The sequence below is a fragment of the Nanorana parkeri genome, unplaced genomic scaffold (genome assembly GCF_000935625.1).
Source record: "Nanorana parkeri isolate BGI_ZX_2015 unplaced genomic scaffold, ASM93562v1 scaffold31, whole genome shotgun sequence".
Classification (NCBI taxonomy): Eukaryota; Metazoa; Chordata; class Amphibia; order Anura; family Dicroglossidae; genus Nanorana; species Nanorana parkeri.
In genome coordinates, this window is record NW_017306299.1 from 2,047,641 (window position 1) to 2,065,352 (window position 17,712).

The 17,712-nt window shown below is 47.2% G+C and overlaps 1 protein-coding gene across 2 annotated transcripts in view; it reads right to left on the minus strand.

Moving 5' to 3' along the window:
• Positions 1-6,250: 6,250 nt before the first annotated feature.
• Positions 6,251-17,712, minus strand: part of LCLAT1 (lysocardiolipin acyltransferase 1) — a 113,906-nt gene continuing 102,444 nt past the window's right edge. For both annotated transcript variants that reach the window (XM_018568233.1, XM_018568225.1), the window contains one exon: positions 6,251-6,800. In XM_018568233.1, coding sequence (XP_018423735.1) covers positions 6,301-6,800 — 500 coding nt within the window. In that variant the 3' untranslated portion in view covers positions 6,251-6,300. The remainder of the gene's footprint in view (positions 6,801-17,712) is intronic.

Sequence of the window (17,712 nt, forward strand, 5' to 3'; positions counted from 1 at the left end):
TGCGTCACTAGGTGTGAGAAAGCCACGCCCCTGTTTCCCTTGTTCTTCCCAGCCCCCGTTTGCCATTGGTCAGGTGACCAGGCAGATTGATTGACAGATAGCACATGACCCCAGCTAAAGGGGGAAACAAAATGGCACACTCAAGGTTGTAAAAATACACCGAGGTGTTCCTCCTACATCATAGAGATATAAAGCAAAGATACAAAGAACAGTAGAGGGAGCATGTCGCCAACACCCAGGCTGAGTGCTGAGTCTAAAGGAGACCAAATATCAGCTATATATGCTAACAGAAGAGATCACACTGCCCTGACATTGCCTTCATCTGCTGTCCTCTCCGGAAGGCCGGAGCCATTTTTGTTCAGGGATCATCCAGGGTCACATCTACTTCCCAGACTGGTGACTGCAGTTCTTGGCTGTGCTCACAAATGTCTGAGCCCTGGTTCACACCTAGGCGGCAACGTTTTTGCGCGTTACCAGCATGCGGTTATTTTCGCGTTTATGCGCGTTGTGCACATTTGTATGGGCGTTTTAACACGCATACATTAGGATGCGCGTTTTGATTGGCAGCCCATAAACCACTGTGGGCAATGGAAGAACGCGAAAATGTGCAACATGCTTCTAATGCGTGTTTTTGGGCATTTCCAATGAAGTCTATGGGGAGGAAAAGCGCTTTTAACTTCCCACAGAAGCTTCTTTATCTCTTAAGATGCCTGGCGTTTTCCTGCTCAGGAGGGAACCAGGGCCTAACACAGGTAAGCCTCTGCTGCATTCTCCCACCTTCTGACTTGTTACAAAGCTACAATATTGCAGTCTGATCACTGGGGGAGAGGAGACCGAGGAAATGCTTCCTCCTGCCTGCAGCAGACTGATCACTGGGGGAGAGGAGACCGAGGAAATGCTTCCTCTTGCCTGCAGCAGACTGATCACTGGGGGAGAGGAGACTGAGGAAATGCTTCCTCCTGCCTGCAGCAGACTGATCACTGGGGGAGAGGAGACTGAGGAAATTCTTCCTCCTGCCTGCAGCAGACTGATCATCGGGGGAGAGGAGACTGAGGAAATGCTTCCTCCTGCCAGCAGCAGACTGATAACGTCATCTCAGCCTAGGCAGAGTCACCAACTTGAGCTCAAGGTTGGCTTTCTAAAAAGGTGTAGCACCTGCAAAACAATAGCACCACCCTATACTGTCACATGACAGGAGTTTATATATGCAGGCTCGTAATGTTACTGACAGGTCCACTTTATGACTTCCTCTTTCTCATTTTTAGTGTCCGTTTATAAAAACAAACAGTTTTTCCAAATATAACAAAAGCCACTTTTATAAAGAAAAGAAAGTAATGCGGAACACCGGGGACAGAATTAAAAACATTCTTCAATTCAGTTTAAAAAAAAGATTCATCTCTGAATATATAATAAAAACAACTAGTAGAAGTTTCTAAATGTTGACTTGTCTAAGGCCTCGTTCACACCATCCCGATTGTGGCCGGAAAGCACTGGATCGCATTGCGGCCGGCTCACTATATTGTGGGGCGGGAGGGGGCGCGACGTTGCATTGAAGTGAATGGCACCGCAGCCACGCCCTCCAGCCACATGGAAACGCAAGGCACATCAATGCATGAGGTCCGGTCAGGAAAAATGGTGCTTGCAGCACGACTCCTCCCGCCCCACAACAAACTGAGCTGGCCGCTATGCCATCCAGTGCGTTCCGGCCACAATCGGGCCAGGAACGCACTGAGGATGGTGTGAACGAGGCCTTAGCCAATAATCTTCTCAGACTGTGGTGGGAACAGCCAAGCAGGATGAGTACTGAGTATCCTCTGCTTGTTACAGGAAATCTGCTCTTTCCTCTCCTTCAAGCTTTAAAAGCGAACACCCCAGTACAGAGCCGAGGGACGGTGTCAGACGGGCCTAATATTAAAGAGAGAGTCGTTATCAACACCCAATGCCATGAGATATATTATATCTGTGGCAATCATGGCCGAAGGTAAACCCCACCCCTTCACAGAGCCCCGCCTCTTTCTCCTGCAATATAGTGTAACAGGCACAAGACAATGGCCCGCCTGTGATATACAAGAAAAGTCAGGGGGCTCTCAATGTCTCGGACGGATGATCTGTTGTACGGAATGTGCTCTGGCCATCCCCGGAAATTCAGCTGATTTCGGCAATCTGACACAATAACAATTCATTTCATTTTGACAGTATTAAAAAAAGAAAGACCGATACTGAATGTACAAGTCTCTTCCATTGAAACAAGGGTGTAGGCTCACTGCAAGGATGGTCACATGAACAATGCCAAGGCACTGGTCATGTGGGCGGCGTAGCATTTTATTTTAGCCATCAGTTTATTGCACCGGGTTTGACACAACAGAAAAGCAGAACCAAATCTTAACCCTTGCAGTGTGGGGCCCCGGCTGAAGGGAGCGATGTAGGAGCCACCCAGGATTGTGGTTTGGGTGAGTATAATTTTGTTATTTTAGCTCCCTGGAGAAAAGGAGCACTTAACCCTTGCAGTATGGAGGTAGCCCCACTGCAAGGTTTGGTATAATTCACTAGGATAAGGGCCTATTCGGTGTGTTGATCCTTCAGCGGTGTAGGAGACAGCCGGGATTGTGGTTCAGGTGAGTATATTTTTGGTATTTTAGCTCCCTAGACAAAACAAGTACTTAACCCTTGCAGTGTGGGGGTAGTTACTCTTTGTTCTGGCCCAGCTCCTATGCTCCTCCCCTTCACAACCATTTGCGTAGCTGTCAAGGGAGGAGTAAAGGGGAATACTACAGAGTAGGGATGCGCCGATACCGGTTTTTCGGTATCGAGTACCGATATTTTTTTTCCGGTACTCGCCGACACCGAGTACCACTGCCATGTGCCCAGACTATCAGGTCTAGCACATCATGACCCGCCTCCCAACTTCCTAATTGGCTATGAAGCCGGCATCACTTGTTGTTAGGTAGCGTGACTTCCTGACCAATAAGGAAGCCGGGAGGCAGGTCATAACCCATTGCCTGGCTTCCTAATTGCAAAGGAAGCTGGCTCCATGCTCCCTCAGCACTTGTGGTCAGAGGGAGATTTCCCTCTGAGCGGAAGTTCCAGTATCGGAGGCAAGTATCGGAGCACGCTCGTACTCGCCCAAATACTCGGTATGGGCACCGATACTAGTATCGGTGCATCTCTACTATAGAGTGTCACTTGAGTGACCGCTCTGAGTCTGCTGATATCAAATCCAAGATGGCGGCACCCAGCAGCAGTCTCGGTTTTGATTTCAATACAAGGGAGGCTCTTAAAGGTAAATAACATGCAGAAAATATACCAAATGCACATCTGATCTCATGGGAAGATTATTGTTGAAATGAATGGTCAGGTAGCAGGTTTTTTTTAGTGTGAATAGAGCACATCAACTGCGTGTGTGCTACCACAATGCACCATATAGGCCTTTATCCTATTAAACTAAAGCAGGACTCTGGGCAAATTAAATCTTGACCTTTGCAGTTGGGCTACCCCGGCACTGCAAGGGTTAGGTGCTCGTTTTGTCTAGGGGGTGCAAATAAGAAAGTTATACTCACCTGAACCAGATCCCGGCTGGCTCCCAAATCGCTCCCTCCAGCCCATTTTTTGATTGTATGTCCCTTGGCATCCTCACATTCTATACCCTGTATAGAATGTAAAGACTTACGGGACCTTAGACCGCTGCAGCGGAGGGGGGAAGAGAGGCTGAAGGGATCGTTCCAAGAGCAAGTGGGGATTATGGTTCCGGTGAGTATAACTTTGTTATTTTAGCTCCTAAGGCAAAACGAACCCTTCACCTTTACACTGCAGGGGTAGCCCCACTGCAAAGGTTAAGATTTTATTAGCCCGGACTTCTGCTTTAAATGCTATCTCTCATTTAAATTCTGAGCGGTCCTGCAATCTGCGCAGAGCATGTGAAATGAGTTGAATGGTCATCAAACCCTCAGTGGGTACAGACAGCTGCATTCATCGAAATGATCGGCATGGGGAACACTTGCGCGCACCGTTATGGGCAGCAAGGTTCAAACCTATCAGGCTCTGTAAGCTTCGGCCCCTTCTCATGTCGGCAGGATTAAACATAAAATACCCGAGATAATGAATGCAAAAAACACAGAGAACTGACCGTAGAAAGATCCTGATTGTCTGCAGACAAGTAAAGACAAAATGATAAAACCTCACAACTTCCCTTATTCAATAACAAAGAAAACACAACTAAGCCTATAACAGAAAAAAGAAAGATATATTTCAGAGTTCATCCAGTAAAAGGTTGTCCCGTATGAAAGAGGACCTGTCACTTTATAAAGGTCACCTGCAGTACACAGTGCGTGGTATGCTATGCCCTTGGGAAGGCTGCTAATGCTGATAGCTCAGGTCACTCACTGCCAGAGATGTCCCTGTAATCAGGACCTGGATGGAATATATGATCGGACCATCAACTGCATTTCCCCTACAGCAGGGGCGCCCACAATTTTTCATCTCTAGATCTACTTTTCAAATGACGAGCTCAATGAGATCTACCAACGAAAAAACACCTGCATTCAGGGGTGGGGGCGTTGAAGTCAATGGCACCGTAGCCATGCCCCCTGCCCACAGTGCGATCGCCTGCACCTGGAAGGCAGGCATATTAGTGCCTGCGTTCCGATCCAGTGCGATCTGCAAAAATGCTGTTTTTGCAGATTGCACTGGACTGGAACGCAGGCACTAATGTGCCTGCGTTCCGGGTGCGGGCGAGGGGCGTGGCTGCGGTGCCATTGACTTCAATGCACCACCATGCCCCACCCCGCCCCTGAACGCAGGGAGCTGGCCGGCTTGCATTCTAGTGGCCGAACACTCTGGAACGCAGACTTTGTGGTGTGAACCGGCCCTCTCTCTGCTGTCTCTTATCTCACTTTATCTGCTGTCTCTCTCCTGTCCGTCTTTTCTTACCTCCACTGCAGCAGCTTTCCAGGTCTCCTCTCGTGCGCCGGCGTCCTGTCCTCCCGCGGTGCTCGTGTGGCCGACGTTGCACACGGGGAGAGGTGTCCCGCCTCTTCCCGCCTTTGGCGTCTGAAACATTCAGCCGCACGAGCACCGCGGGAGGACAGGACACAGGTCAGTGAGACGATCGCGATCTACCAGTGTTCGCTTTGCGATCAACTGGTAGATCGCGATCCACCTAATGGGCACCCCTGGTGTACAGCAATCCCAAATCGTGCTTTTTGAGGCCCTTACAAAACAGACAAGGCCACAAAAAAACCTCACAACACTCCAGGCTCTGAGTACAAAAAAGAGGTTTGTAAAGTCGGACACCCCCTTTAACCCTTTACCTGTTCCTATGTACAGTATACATTCAATGATATGTCTTACTATTATATGTGAAATTGTCTATTGGTGCATTCTTCATCTCAAAGGAGTGCAAACCGTTGGATAAAAAATAAAACTGTGAAAGTATTTAAGAATATACAAGGTCTATAGACCTTCGTTCCCAGAAGCTGTGGTGGTCCCCCCTTTGTGGTGGGACACACGTGTACACTGATGATGTACATCAGCTGCAGGGACCTGGGCTGACTAAGCTTACTTTACATGCAAAAATTCTCACTGGTTATAAACTTTCATTCATGTTTTATCCCTGTAACTTGCAAGTTGTCTCCCGAAACTGATTCAGGTTCTATCTGACAGGGTTATTCACCAAAGGGTGAAGAGTTTGGCGCAGGCAGGACAAGTGAACAATCTAGGACAACTTAGGTTATAGGTTGAACTCGACAGACTTCACCCTGACTAACTATGTAACATAGCTGAACTGGAAAGTGAGCTGAATTGGAGAATTTTTCCTGTTCAGCTATGATGTCCTAGATTGGTCACTTCTCCTGCCTTCCCCAAACCCTTCACCCTTCTGTGAATAACCCTGTAAATCTCTAGATAACCATTTCCAGATTACAAATAACAAAACTCTCTTTGCCAGACTGTACTGTAATTGGGTGGTTGAGCTGATTGTGGGCTGAAAGCCAGTCACAAAACAGTAAAGGCGGTCTTGCAAATGTACCGGTTTTAAGAGACAACTTAGTCAGGGGCAAGTGCAATCTGCAGATGGGCATTGTAATCCTTTAAAGGGCCGGTCACATTTTGACTTCACCCCCGCTGCACCAGAAGACTCCTGTTTGAAAAGATTGTATCTGCCCACACCGGCTATTACGTTGACTGGGTAATAGAGACTTCAAGTAATAGAGACTTCAAGGAGGCGACCCGAATCAATTTGCTGAAGGGTGTGGCAGGTAAGTTTATGAAAAAACAAGAGAGCCCCTTAAAGACTCAAACCCTGCATTATGCCCTTTTGCTCGCTGAACTTTGCCTCTTGACGTGGTATCGGTGGCATGCCAGCTCGATCAGCTCAAGTCCCCCAAATATCTTCTCCTGGAGGACATAGAAGACAACCATGATTAGTGCATACCATCGTACGAAGCTGTACATGAAGAGGCAGCAGCAGGATGCCACAGTAAAGGCGGTCCAGTAGAGCAGAGACGCAAACTTTATTAAATGAACCCGGAATTCTGTTTTGCACGGCGGAATTTTGCTCCGTCCGGTCACGTCAAAGTATCTCTCTCCTTCGTAGAAGGCACGCAGCCGGTTCTCCTTCTCCTCCCAGCGCTCTTGGCACCAACGCTGAAGCTCCTCTTTGGAAACCGGCAGGCTATCGATGGGGTATCTGCGAACGTGAAAATGGATTTCCCGCGGAAAATCGCCACTGAGAATGTGTTTCTCTGTCTGAGGAATGTTGCGAGGGTAGGCCACGGTGATATCATGGATGGCATCAAGGTTGTTGCCTAGAAAAGAGAAGGAAAAACAAAATAAGTTGAGGAGTCATGATTTGTGTCATGTATAAGCAGTGGCTAGAATGGCTAATGTCATCGAAAAGTTGGCACCACTATAGAACAAACTAGACAAACTGTTGTAAAGCTACAAATCCCATCATGTATCTGCCTCTGGGAATCAAGCCTGTGGCGGGCACAGTCTTGCAATGCCTTCTAGTTACTCGACAGGTGGAGGGCTGAAGTTTGGCTACTCCTGCCACACTTGAGGCCTTGTTCACACCGAAAGCGGTGCGTTCCAGAGAGGTAGCTGCTGGAACGCACCGTCATCGCTCACGAAAACTTCCCCCTGCATTTTGGGGTGGGAGGGGGTGTGGCGGTGCATTGAATTCAATAGCAGCGCTTCCACGCCCCCCCCCCCTGGAATGCAACGCGAGAGATCGCGTTGCATTCCAGCAGCTCCCACTCTGGAACGCACCGCTTTCGGTGTGAACAAGCCCTTAGTGACGGTTCTGAGTCTGTTGGGGCAGCTGATATCACATCCAAAATGGAGGCAACCAGCAGCAGTCACTGGGCTTTTGGATCGGTACACAAGAAGGCTTTTACAGATAAATATGGTGCTGAAAATACGTTGAGCGCACATTTAATCTTACAGTTTTTGAAAAGGTCTCTCTCTTCAAAGGTAAACTCCATGATACACAAATATTGTCCTCATACAAGAGTCATGTGTATTCTGAATCTTGGTGAGCTTTGTGTATTTCTTCCAGATCTGTACAGTAATCCAGTGTGAGACTTAGAGCTTCCTGTAATACAGACCAGTCACTGCTGCTCTCTTTCCTTCAGCAGAGTGACTGGTCTGGTCTCCGCCCCTCCTATAGATTTCTGTAGACATCCTGCAGTGGGAGGGGCCTGCTGGGTCCCTCACACAGCTCTGATCTCCACCCAGACCCAAATGATGATGTCACTGCTACTTTTATACAGTAATATCTGCACTTGCAAAGGCATTTGAAACACACAAAGTGGAATTATATCTTTTGCGTCTATTAAATAGATTTAAATATACGTTTTTGTACCCAAAGTTCATTTGTGCAAATATTCAAGGAGGTCAAATCAAGGGAGAGTGAAATAAAGAATACAATACTGTCTGAACCAAATAGGAAACAATTTGTCTTTGTCATTTCTGTCAGGAAGCCCGTACGAAGGTAATCGAGCATGTGCCTGTGCATGCGCACGGCATGGCCCACAGTGCCAGGTCGGGCCGTTCACCTCTGTGCAGGGGCGTGGGTATGCACGTGCGCGTTTCACGGCGTGTGCACCTCCGACGTATTGTGCCGCAAAACGAGCTATTTATGCCCAGCCGCTCCATGCCTCCAGTGCTGAGTACACTTCAGCTGTGTGCCTTGTTTCCGGAACCTGTACCCTGTTTGCCTTCCTGTTGCTGAACCACGGCTTCTTCCTGACCCTGCTGATCCTCTGGTATCCTGACTCCAGCTCGTTTGACTATTCTTCTGCCTCCTGTCTGATCCTGCGTTGTCTGCATGTTGCCGATTCTGGCCTGCCCTTCGACTACAACTTCGTCTCCTGATTTGGTACCTTCTTGCCTGTACTTTGCTGACCCGCCTGACTTTGACTCTTCTCTGCATGCCTCTCTGCTGTGTGTTTATATACAATTGCCCAGCAGAGCAGCTACAGGACTTACGTGCAGCATCTAAATCTTCCGACACTCGGGCCCCGCTGAGTCCCAGGTTAGCTGTATCAATTCTCAGGCCTCCTGGAACTAGAGTTGCAAGAGAGGGCGCCCTCGTCATCTCAAGCTCCATAAGGTACGTGACAATTCCCTGGTATAAAGGCGAATGTCTAAACCTAGGGTAGGCAATCTCCGGCCCTCCAGCTGTGATGACACTACAAATCCCATAAGGCATCTGCCTCTGGGAGTCATGCCTGTGAGAATCTTGCAATGCCTCATGGGAGTTGTAGTTGCACATCAGCTGGAGGGCTGGAGTTTGCCTGCCCCTGGTATAAGCCATAAGCAGCATAGTAAATTTAAAGAGATCATTAGATTTGTCACCTAGTAATATCAGAAAAGAAAGCAAATCTTTCATTACAGAAAACCCCACTCAGGAAAAGCCCCCAAGCCAAAGGCAGTACATCTCAGTTGATTATTACACAGTCAGCTTTTGTTGCGTTCCCCACGGTCTATGAATATGCAGCACGAGCCGAGCCGTCGCAGCATTATTTCCACATGCGCTCATGTTCCCAAGACGGGAATGAGCGCAGATTTAAAATAAGGTAGCTGCAATAAACTCCATCAAACTCCATTGATCTCTGGAACGTTCCAAGAGCGCAACAAAAGCCAAAGTTTCAGAGGCGGAACTAATTTCCTGGAAAAAATGAATTTGTTCAGCTGCTGCTGGGGGGGGGGTGTTTAAAAACAGGAGGACATGCGTACGATGCATTCCGGAGATGTGGAACTCATTTCTGTTCTGTAAAGGCTCCAAAAACGATTGTGCATCTAGATTAGTGTTTAAGGGGGATAAATAGAATGTTTTGTTCATGAGAAATGAGCTTTGAACATGATATTGGTTGGAGATTTAGATAAGTAGTTGTGAGCCGTGCCCGGGATCAGCTGGTGTACAGGAGCACAAGAACGCATATTTTATGGCTGTTTATACTACCGTAGGTTAGACCCTCAGAAAAACATACATACAGTCCAATTTTTGGTGGGAGTCATTGGAATAGTGTCAATTTAGGGCAAGGGTAGGCAGCCCTGGCACCCCAGCTGTTGTGGAACTACAAGGCCCATGAGGCATTGTAAGCCTGACAGCCAAAGGCATGTCTACCAAAGGCAGAGCCATGATGTGATTTGTGCCTACCCCTGATTTAGGTTATTCAGCTAGTCAAACCTAGGACAGTATTTGAGGGTCCTGGTTGTCTGCGTTATTCCCATTCTTTGTTCTCTCCTTAGAAAATGGCTGAATATAATTTAGAAGTTCTAAAATTCTGACTTAGCTAGCTGAAAACTTGTTTCATGTAAATCACTCTCTAAATTTGAAGCAAGGATAAGGTTGATGTTTAGAGCCAAGGCTCAGTTTAAGGGCTAGGGGTTAGGTTGATGTTTAGAGCCAAGGCTCAGTTTAAGGGCTAGGGGTTAGGTTGATGTTTTGGGCCAAGGCACAGTTTAAGGGTTAGGTGTTAAACTAATGCTTTGGGCCAAGGCTCAGTTCAAGAGCTAAGGCTTAGGTTAATGCTTAATCAGATTAGGGGTTAGGTTGATGTTTAGAGCCAAGGCTCAGTTTAAGGGCTAGGGGTTAGGCTGATGTTTAGGGCCGAGGCTCAGTTTAAGGGCTAGGGGTTAGGTTGATGTTTAGGGAGAAGGCTCAGTTTAAGGGGTAGGGGTTAGGTTGATGTTTAGGGTCAAGGCTCAGTTTAAGAGCTAGGGGTTAGGTTGATGTTTAGAGCCAAGGCTCAGTTTAGGAGCTAGGGGTTAGGTTGATGTTTAGGGCCAAGACTCAGTTTAGGAGCTAGGGGTTAGGTTGATGTTTAGGGCCAAGACTCAGTTTAGGAGCTAGGGGTTAGGTTGATGTTTAGGGCCAAGACTCAGTTTAGGAGCTAGGGGTTAGGTTGATGTTTAGGGCCAAGACTCAGTTTAGGAGCTAGGGGTTAGGTTGATGTTTAGGGCCAAGACTCAGTTTAGGAGCTAGGGGTTAGGTTGATGTTTAGGGCCAAGACTCAGTTTAGGAGCTAGGGGTTAGGTTGATGTTTAGGGCCAAGACTCAGTTTAGGAGCTAGGGGTTAGGTTGATGTTTAGGGCCAAGACTCAGTTTAGGAGCTAGGGGTTAGGTTGATGTTTAGGGCCAAGACTCAGTTTAGGAGCTAGGGGTTAGGTTGATGTTTAGGGCCAAGACTCAGTTTAGGAGCTAGGGGTTAGGTTGATGTTTAGGGCCAAGACTCAGTTTAGGAGCTAGGGGTTAGGTTGATGTTTAGGGCCAAGACTCAGTTTAGGAGCTAGGGGTTAGGTTGATGTTTAGGGCCAAGACTCAGTTTAGGAGCTAGGGGTTAGGTTGATGTTTAGGGCCAAGACTCAGTTTAGGAGCTAGGGGTTAGGTTGATGTTTAGGGCCAAGACTCAGTTTAGGAGCTAGGGGTTAGGTTGATGTTTAGGGCCAAGACTCAGTTTAGGAGCTAGGGGTTAGGTTGATGTTTAGGGCCAAGACTCAGTTTAGGAGCTAGGGGTTAGGTTGATGTTTAGGGCCAAGACTCAGTTTAGGAGCTAGGGGTTAGGTTGATGTTTAGGGCCAAGACTCAGTTTAGGAGCTAGGGGTTAGGTTGATGTTTAGGGCCAAGACTCAGTTTAGGAGCTAGGGGTTAGGTTGATGTTTAGGGCCAAGACTCAGTTTAGGAGCTAGGGGTTAGGTTGATGTTTAGGGCCAAGACTCAGTTTAGGAGCTAGGGGTTAGGTTGATGTTTAGGGCCAAGACTCAGTTTAGGAGCTAGGGGTTAGGTTGATGTTTAGGGCCAAGACTCAGTTTAGGAGCTAGGGGTTAGGTTGATGTTTAGGGCCAAGACTCAGTTTAGGAGCTAGGGGTTAGGTTGATGTTTAGGGCCAAGACTCAGTTTAGGAGCTAGGGGTTAGGTTGATGTTTAGGGCCAAGACTCAGTTTAGGAGCTAGGGGTTAGGTTGATGTTTAGGGCCAAGACTCAGTTTAGGAGCTAGGGGTTAGGTTGATGTTTAGGGCCAAGACTCAGTTTAGGAGCTAGGGGTTAGGTTGATGTTTAGGGCCAAGACTCAGTTTAGGAGCTAGGGGTTAGGTTGATGTTTAGGGCCAAGACTCAGTTTAGGAGCTAGGGGTTAGGTTGATGTTTAGGGCCAAGACTCAGTTTAGGAGCTAGGGGTTAGGTTGATGTTTAGGGCCAAGACTCAGTTTAGGAGCTAGGGGTTAGGTTGATGTTTAGGGCCAAGACTCAGTTTAGGAGCTAGGGGTTAGGTTGATGTTTAGGGCCAAGACTCAGTTTAGGAGCTAGGGGTTAGGTTGATGTTTAGGGCCAAGACTCAGTTTAGGAGCTAGGGGTTAGGTTGATGTTTAGGGACAATGCTCAGTTTAATGGCTAGGGGTTAAGCTGATGTTTTATGCCAAGGCTCAGTTTAAGGGCTAGGGGATAGGTTGATGTTTACGGCCGGGCTTAGTTTAGGAGCAAGGGGTTAGGTTGATATTTGGGGCTAAGGCTCATTTTAAGAGCTAGGGGTTAGGTTGAGATTCAGGACTGGACACATTTAAAAAGCTAGGAGTTAAAGCCCATCTTCCGCCTCTGGGTCTCCCTCCAAACGTGTGCCCTCTCTGCTGTAATTTTTGCTTACTGTTTTTTTTCTCTGCATCAGTGCACTGTGAATGAAGGGCGCCATGATGTTGTCCCCTTAGGTGGCAGACACCAGATGACATGCAATCACAATATGTTCTCAGTTCTCTGGGATGGGTAATGTTGGGGTACATTGAACGCGGAACCCTGAGGACATCTAGTGGCGAAAAGGAAGCACTGCAGGGTACAGCTCTGGATTGAGAGTTAGTACTCCAGCCTAGGCTTATCTTTTCTTTGAGGTTTAGGACTGGGCTCAGTTTAGGAGCAAGGAAATAGGTTGATGTTTATGGGTGGGCTTAGTTTAAGACCTGGGGTTAGGCAGATGTTCATGGTAAAAGGTGACTTATAGAAGTCTAGTAAACTGTGACCAAATGGCGCATTGTCAACATACTCGATTAGGGAACTTGCAATTTTGAGGTGCTGATATGTTTGCTACAGCAACTTTTACACCCAAAACAAGTAAGCCAATTTCAAGAAGCCAAAAATGACCAAAGCACTGACCCCCATAGGGTTTTAGGAAGGAGGGCAACCAGCTGCTAATAGAACATGCCATAAAGAAAATTACAGACACTAAGCAGGAAGCCTGTGTCTAATGGCTGATTTTAAATGCAAAATGTTCACGTTTGAATGGAGCTCAGCTTTTAGGATATGCACTGGCACAGTATTTACCAGCTGCGACCTTCTCCTGATCACATAAATTCTAAATATATTAAAGCAGAGAGAAAGTCAGCAGCCCCACATCAGACAAGCTGCTCATTTTCGTTTCACAGACTTCATTTGAGTTTTTGTAGCCCTGGCCCTTGGCTCCAAACCACATTTGTCACTTACACTGGACCAAAGCTGAGCATTAATGCCATCAAATTGGATTTCATGTTACTGGGCTCAGCTTATCAGACAGAATGCAAGCGGAGGGCACCTGAAAAAAAACAGCACTTGGAAATGAAATCCATTTGGGTGTTATCGTCACTGCACAGGGCACCCAGTGACCATCTGCAATTTATACCATATACAAGTGGAACTGGATCATTTAAGGATGTTCATCAATAGTCTGAAATAAACAAAGTGATTATCCAATGTTCCAAGAACATTTTAAAGCAAACACAAAATGCTTTGCTCTTCCGCCTCTCCATGCTTTTACATTTTTCAGAGAGGAAAATCCTATGGACTGGTATTTTCATCATTTGCCAGAAAGAACTAGTGCAAAACAAGGATGTAACTATAACCATAGTAGATTGTGTGACTGCTACAGAGCAAAGGGCAGCGACAGTAAGGGAGGGGTAATTTCTTACATTTTCTAGAGAGCAGTAAAAATCCAACAAAGGTTCTAATTCTTCCTTGCTCAAAACATTGAGCAGGTCTTAGCAACCAGGTCTTAAGGTTGAGCCTTAAAGTCCAATGGTGGATTTTTTTTTTTAAAGATTGCCCTAGCCAGTGAATAAAAAAAATAAAATATGATCTAGCTGCCCCTTCACCCAGTACTTCCTTTTTACCAGTAAAACCCTCAGTATTTTTGGTTGAATGGCACCCAAAGCCATTCATCCTGGAAGATTGAGAACACAGTGTAGGTGTAGGGCATCCTGGGCCTGCCTCATAGGGGGGTGTCACCACGGCACTCTATATTCACTGTGTAATAGTGCTTAGAAAGGCACAGGTGCCATCATGTCAGCTTTGCTCTTTGTATCATTGAAATTTGCCCATCACCAAGTATAGACAAAAGAGAATTCACTTCATGTTACATAGTATGTGAGGTTGAAAAAAGACACAGGCCCATCAAATTCAACATTTGTGTGTCTGTGTGTGAGTTGTGCGTGCATGTGTGTATATGAGTCTCTGTGTGAACTAGTAGTTAAGAGTACCTGTACCCCTGCATATTATGGTCTCTTAGTATGGTATCAAATTGAATTTTGAATGATACAATGTTCTCTGCTGATACCGCTGCTTGTGGCAGAGAGTTCCAAAATGTAACTGTTTTACCTGAAAAGAAGCCCCTACGCCAGGGGTCGGCAACCCCCGGCACGCGTGCCCGGCTTGGCACGCAAGGCCACATCGATGCAACCTTGTCTCATAGCCTTCATCCTCCAGCTCCTTAATTAGCTTAGTTGCCCTTCTCTGGACTCCCTCCAGCTCATAAGTACTTATCCTTGTTGCACTCCTTACTGATAGTCCCTTGTAATGGGGGGGGGGGGGGGGGGGGGTGGGTGGTGGTGGGGGGAGGGTGTGTGCTTGCAGTGACTGCGGATGGCGCCGCAAACATCAGCAAATTGTAAAAATGTCACCAGCACACCAAATCCTTTTAGGATAGCAAAAGCTGTATTTATTGAAGTTCTGTGTCATATGAACAAGCGCTTTCGGGACCACACAGGGTCCCTTCATCAGGCTTTAGCATCTCTCCAGCTCCAGGACATCTTTCATGTGGACTGGTGACCAAAACTGAACCGCATACTCCAGATGAGGCCGAACCAGCGATCTATAAAGTGGCAAAATGATTGCTTTGTCTCTACAGTACATTCCCTTTGTAATACAAGACAGTACTATGACCCCCAAAGGTGACCAGACAGAGACATCAGAAAAAGGTAAGCATAAAAAAAAACCTTCAGACAGAGCTATGAGGGCTCTGAGCCCAGAATTAATCTTTCATTTTAACTTGTATAGAATTCAAGGATCTATGGGGGCTCACAAGAATCAATAAAAAACTAAAAAAAACTAGCAGGAAGGTGCCAGCACCGCAGCACCATTTTTAACCTAGAAGTCAAATTTAGTTAAAGCAGAACTATGAGGTGAGTGCTTTTCACTCACCTCATAGTTCTAGCCGACCTGTGACAATGAGACTGTCACAGGTCGGCTCAGTAGATCGGGAGGTGAGCGAACACATACTGGGTTCGCTCGCCTCTCGATCCTCACGGCTCTCTGCCGTGACAGGGGGAGGGGCTGGATTCCCCTCTCCCCGCTCCGATCTGCCAGTGCTGACTGGCGGAGCGGACAGGGGAGGGGGCGGGTACAGCTGGCTCTGCCTCTAGATAGGCAGAGCCAGCTGTCACTCACGCAGCTGGGCGGATCCCGTCATCTACGTCGGGATCCGCTCCGGCTGCGGCGTCTCAGTATGTAGCTGTAGCTCGCGGTATACTGAGCTTAGGGTAACGGGAGGACGCTAGTTTGTGTCCTACCGTTACCCTAAGGAGAACTATGGGGAAAAACACTGACCCCATAGTTCTCCTTTAATTTGAAAGGCCAACTCTAGGCAAATATAAAATAACACGCTTCTCCTTTCACTGTATAGTCACAGGCAGGGGCGTAACTAGAAATCACAGGGCCCCATAGCAACATTTTGTATGGGGCCCCTTTGATCTCTAGTTACACCCCTTGCAGAGCCCAATTGAGTTACCACACAGCCCACCTGAGGGTGACCCTGCAGAGCCCACCATAGACTCTCTAAGATGGGCTCTGCAGGGTCACCCTCAGGTGAGCTGGTCAAACTCCTTACCTGTCCGCCTCCTCTTCCTCCACAACGGTGATGAGCCCTGCCTCCTCTGCCCGTCGCCATCCCCGCCTCCTCCTCTGATGCCAACCCCGGGCCCAGCCTCCTCCTCCACTGCTGGGTCCAGCCTGCTCCACCGCCGCTGCTGGCTCTCACTGACTCAGCAGCGGCTGTGGAGAGGAACGAGCCGCTGCACAGATCACTGTCACTGATCTGAACAGCGGCACATTTCTCTTCACAGCCGCCAGTGACAGCCAGGAGTATGCGATGCCATAGCGACCCTGGTGGCCCACAGGGCATCAGGAATGTCCTGGCTGGGCCCCCCTGTGCCCCATAGCGGCCACCTGGGTCTCTATGGTGATTGTTATGCCATTGGTCACAGACTAGGGTGGTTCCAAGATGACTTGGACTCAGAGAAAGTGGGTTAAAAGATGCTGGCCATCCATCTGAGGACATCTGGTGGCAGAAAAGGGTACTACAGAGGAAATGTCTGTGTTGAAGTTAAATATTTCGGAAAAGATGGTTTCATTTTAACTTGAATGCGCTTTTCATTTTTATCTTGTTATTTTTGGCTGCAGTTCTGCATTAAATTGCTTTTTAAACAATAATATATGTAATGCATGTTTTAACTACTCCAGACAGGATACGTGCATAAGACAACCCAGCACCATCCAACAAGCTTTATTGTTCTTGGGCGGATAATAAAAGAAACCGCAGCTAATGAAACCCGCCATCACAACAGTTTAGTGTCATCTGCACAAACAGCCCAAAGCCATAGTAAATATTCATCCAGATAATTCTCATCTCCTTCCAACATATACAAATAGTCAAGATGCAGACAAGGCTGTCATTAGCCGGCTATATAATCGCCGCTGAAAGGCATAATATATCTTTCAATTTTACTTACTGCGATGTGTTAGATGAAAGCAGCAAATGCGTATTAATAGGACGGGATCTTCTACCATTATATTCCGATGATGCCCATTAATAACCCCATTACAGTCACTGCTGTCAGATGCACTTTTGTTGTCAGTTACTAAAAGACGTTTTGTTGTGGTTTAAAGGACAAATGCACTTTTGTGACAAGAAATGAAGGCGACATGTTACACTGTTACCCATATCTTTTTGATCTAATGGCCTCAATGCCAGGAGCCATGTAATTATGATTTCTATACAGGACAAGCCTTCGTGGAGTGTCAAGAAGCAAGCGTTAGCAGACAAAAACTTAAAGAAGAGAAGCTGTAAAAAGCAGGCATCCCCAGCTCCCTTTAGCTGAAAGATCCCAGGAGAGCCAATTGTGAGCAAGCTTTTAGAACCGTCAAGCAAATTCTAAAGGATGCTGGTATGCCTTGGTTTTCCTAAAGCCCTCAACACAGAAATCTGGTCATTCTCATATTGGGTAGACTGAAGTCCAGGCAGATATAAATAATACGGCGTAGTGGTTAGCGCTTCTGCCTTGCAGCACTGGGGGTCTCCGGGTTTGAATCCCGGCCAGGGTCACTATCTGTAAGGAGATTGCATGTTCTCCCTGTGCCTGCGTGGGTTTCCTCTGGGTACTCCGGTTTCCTCCCACACTCCAAAGACATGCTGGAAGGATAATTGGCTCATCTCTAAGTTGGCCCCCTATGTATGCATGTGAGATAGGGACCTTAGATTGTAAGCTCCTTGAGGGTAGGGACTGATGTGAATCTGCAACTATGTAAAGTGCTGCGTAAATTGTCAGCGCTATATAAATACCTGTAATAAGTAAAATATAAATTCATGCAGATATCGTGAAAGTAAATGTTCTTGCATTTCTGCTGCTGTAATGCTGCGTATTACAGAGTTCAGACCTGTGTTCCTGACTCCTCAGCATTCAGACCCTTGTTCCTGACTCCTGATTCCTGCTTGTCTATCGTTTCTGAACCGCAGCTGCCCGCACTGACCTTGGCTTGCATAAACCGCATGAGAACCTCTTCCACCTGCATCGACCTTGGACTGTTATTTGACTACGAAAACTGGACTTCCCTTATTGGCTTGATGCTAGCGATTCCTGGCACATCCACTCCGTGTGTGCTCATCCCTCGCAATTGGGCTCCATATATATATATATATATAT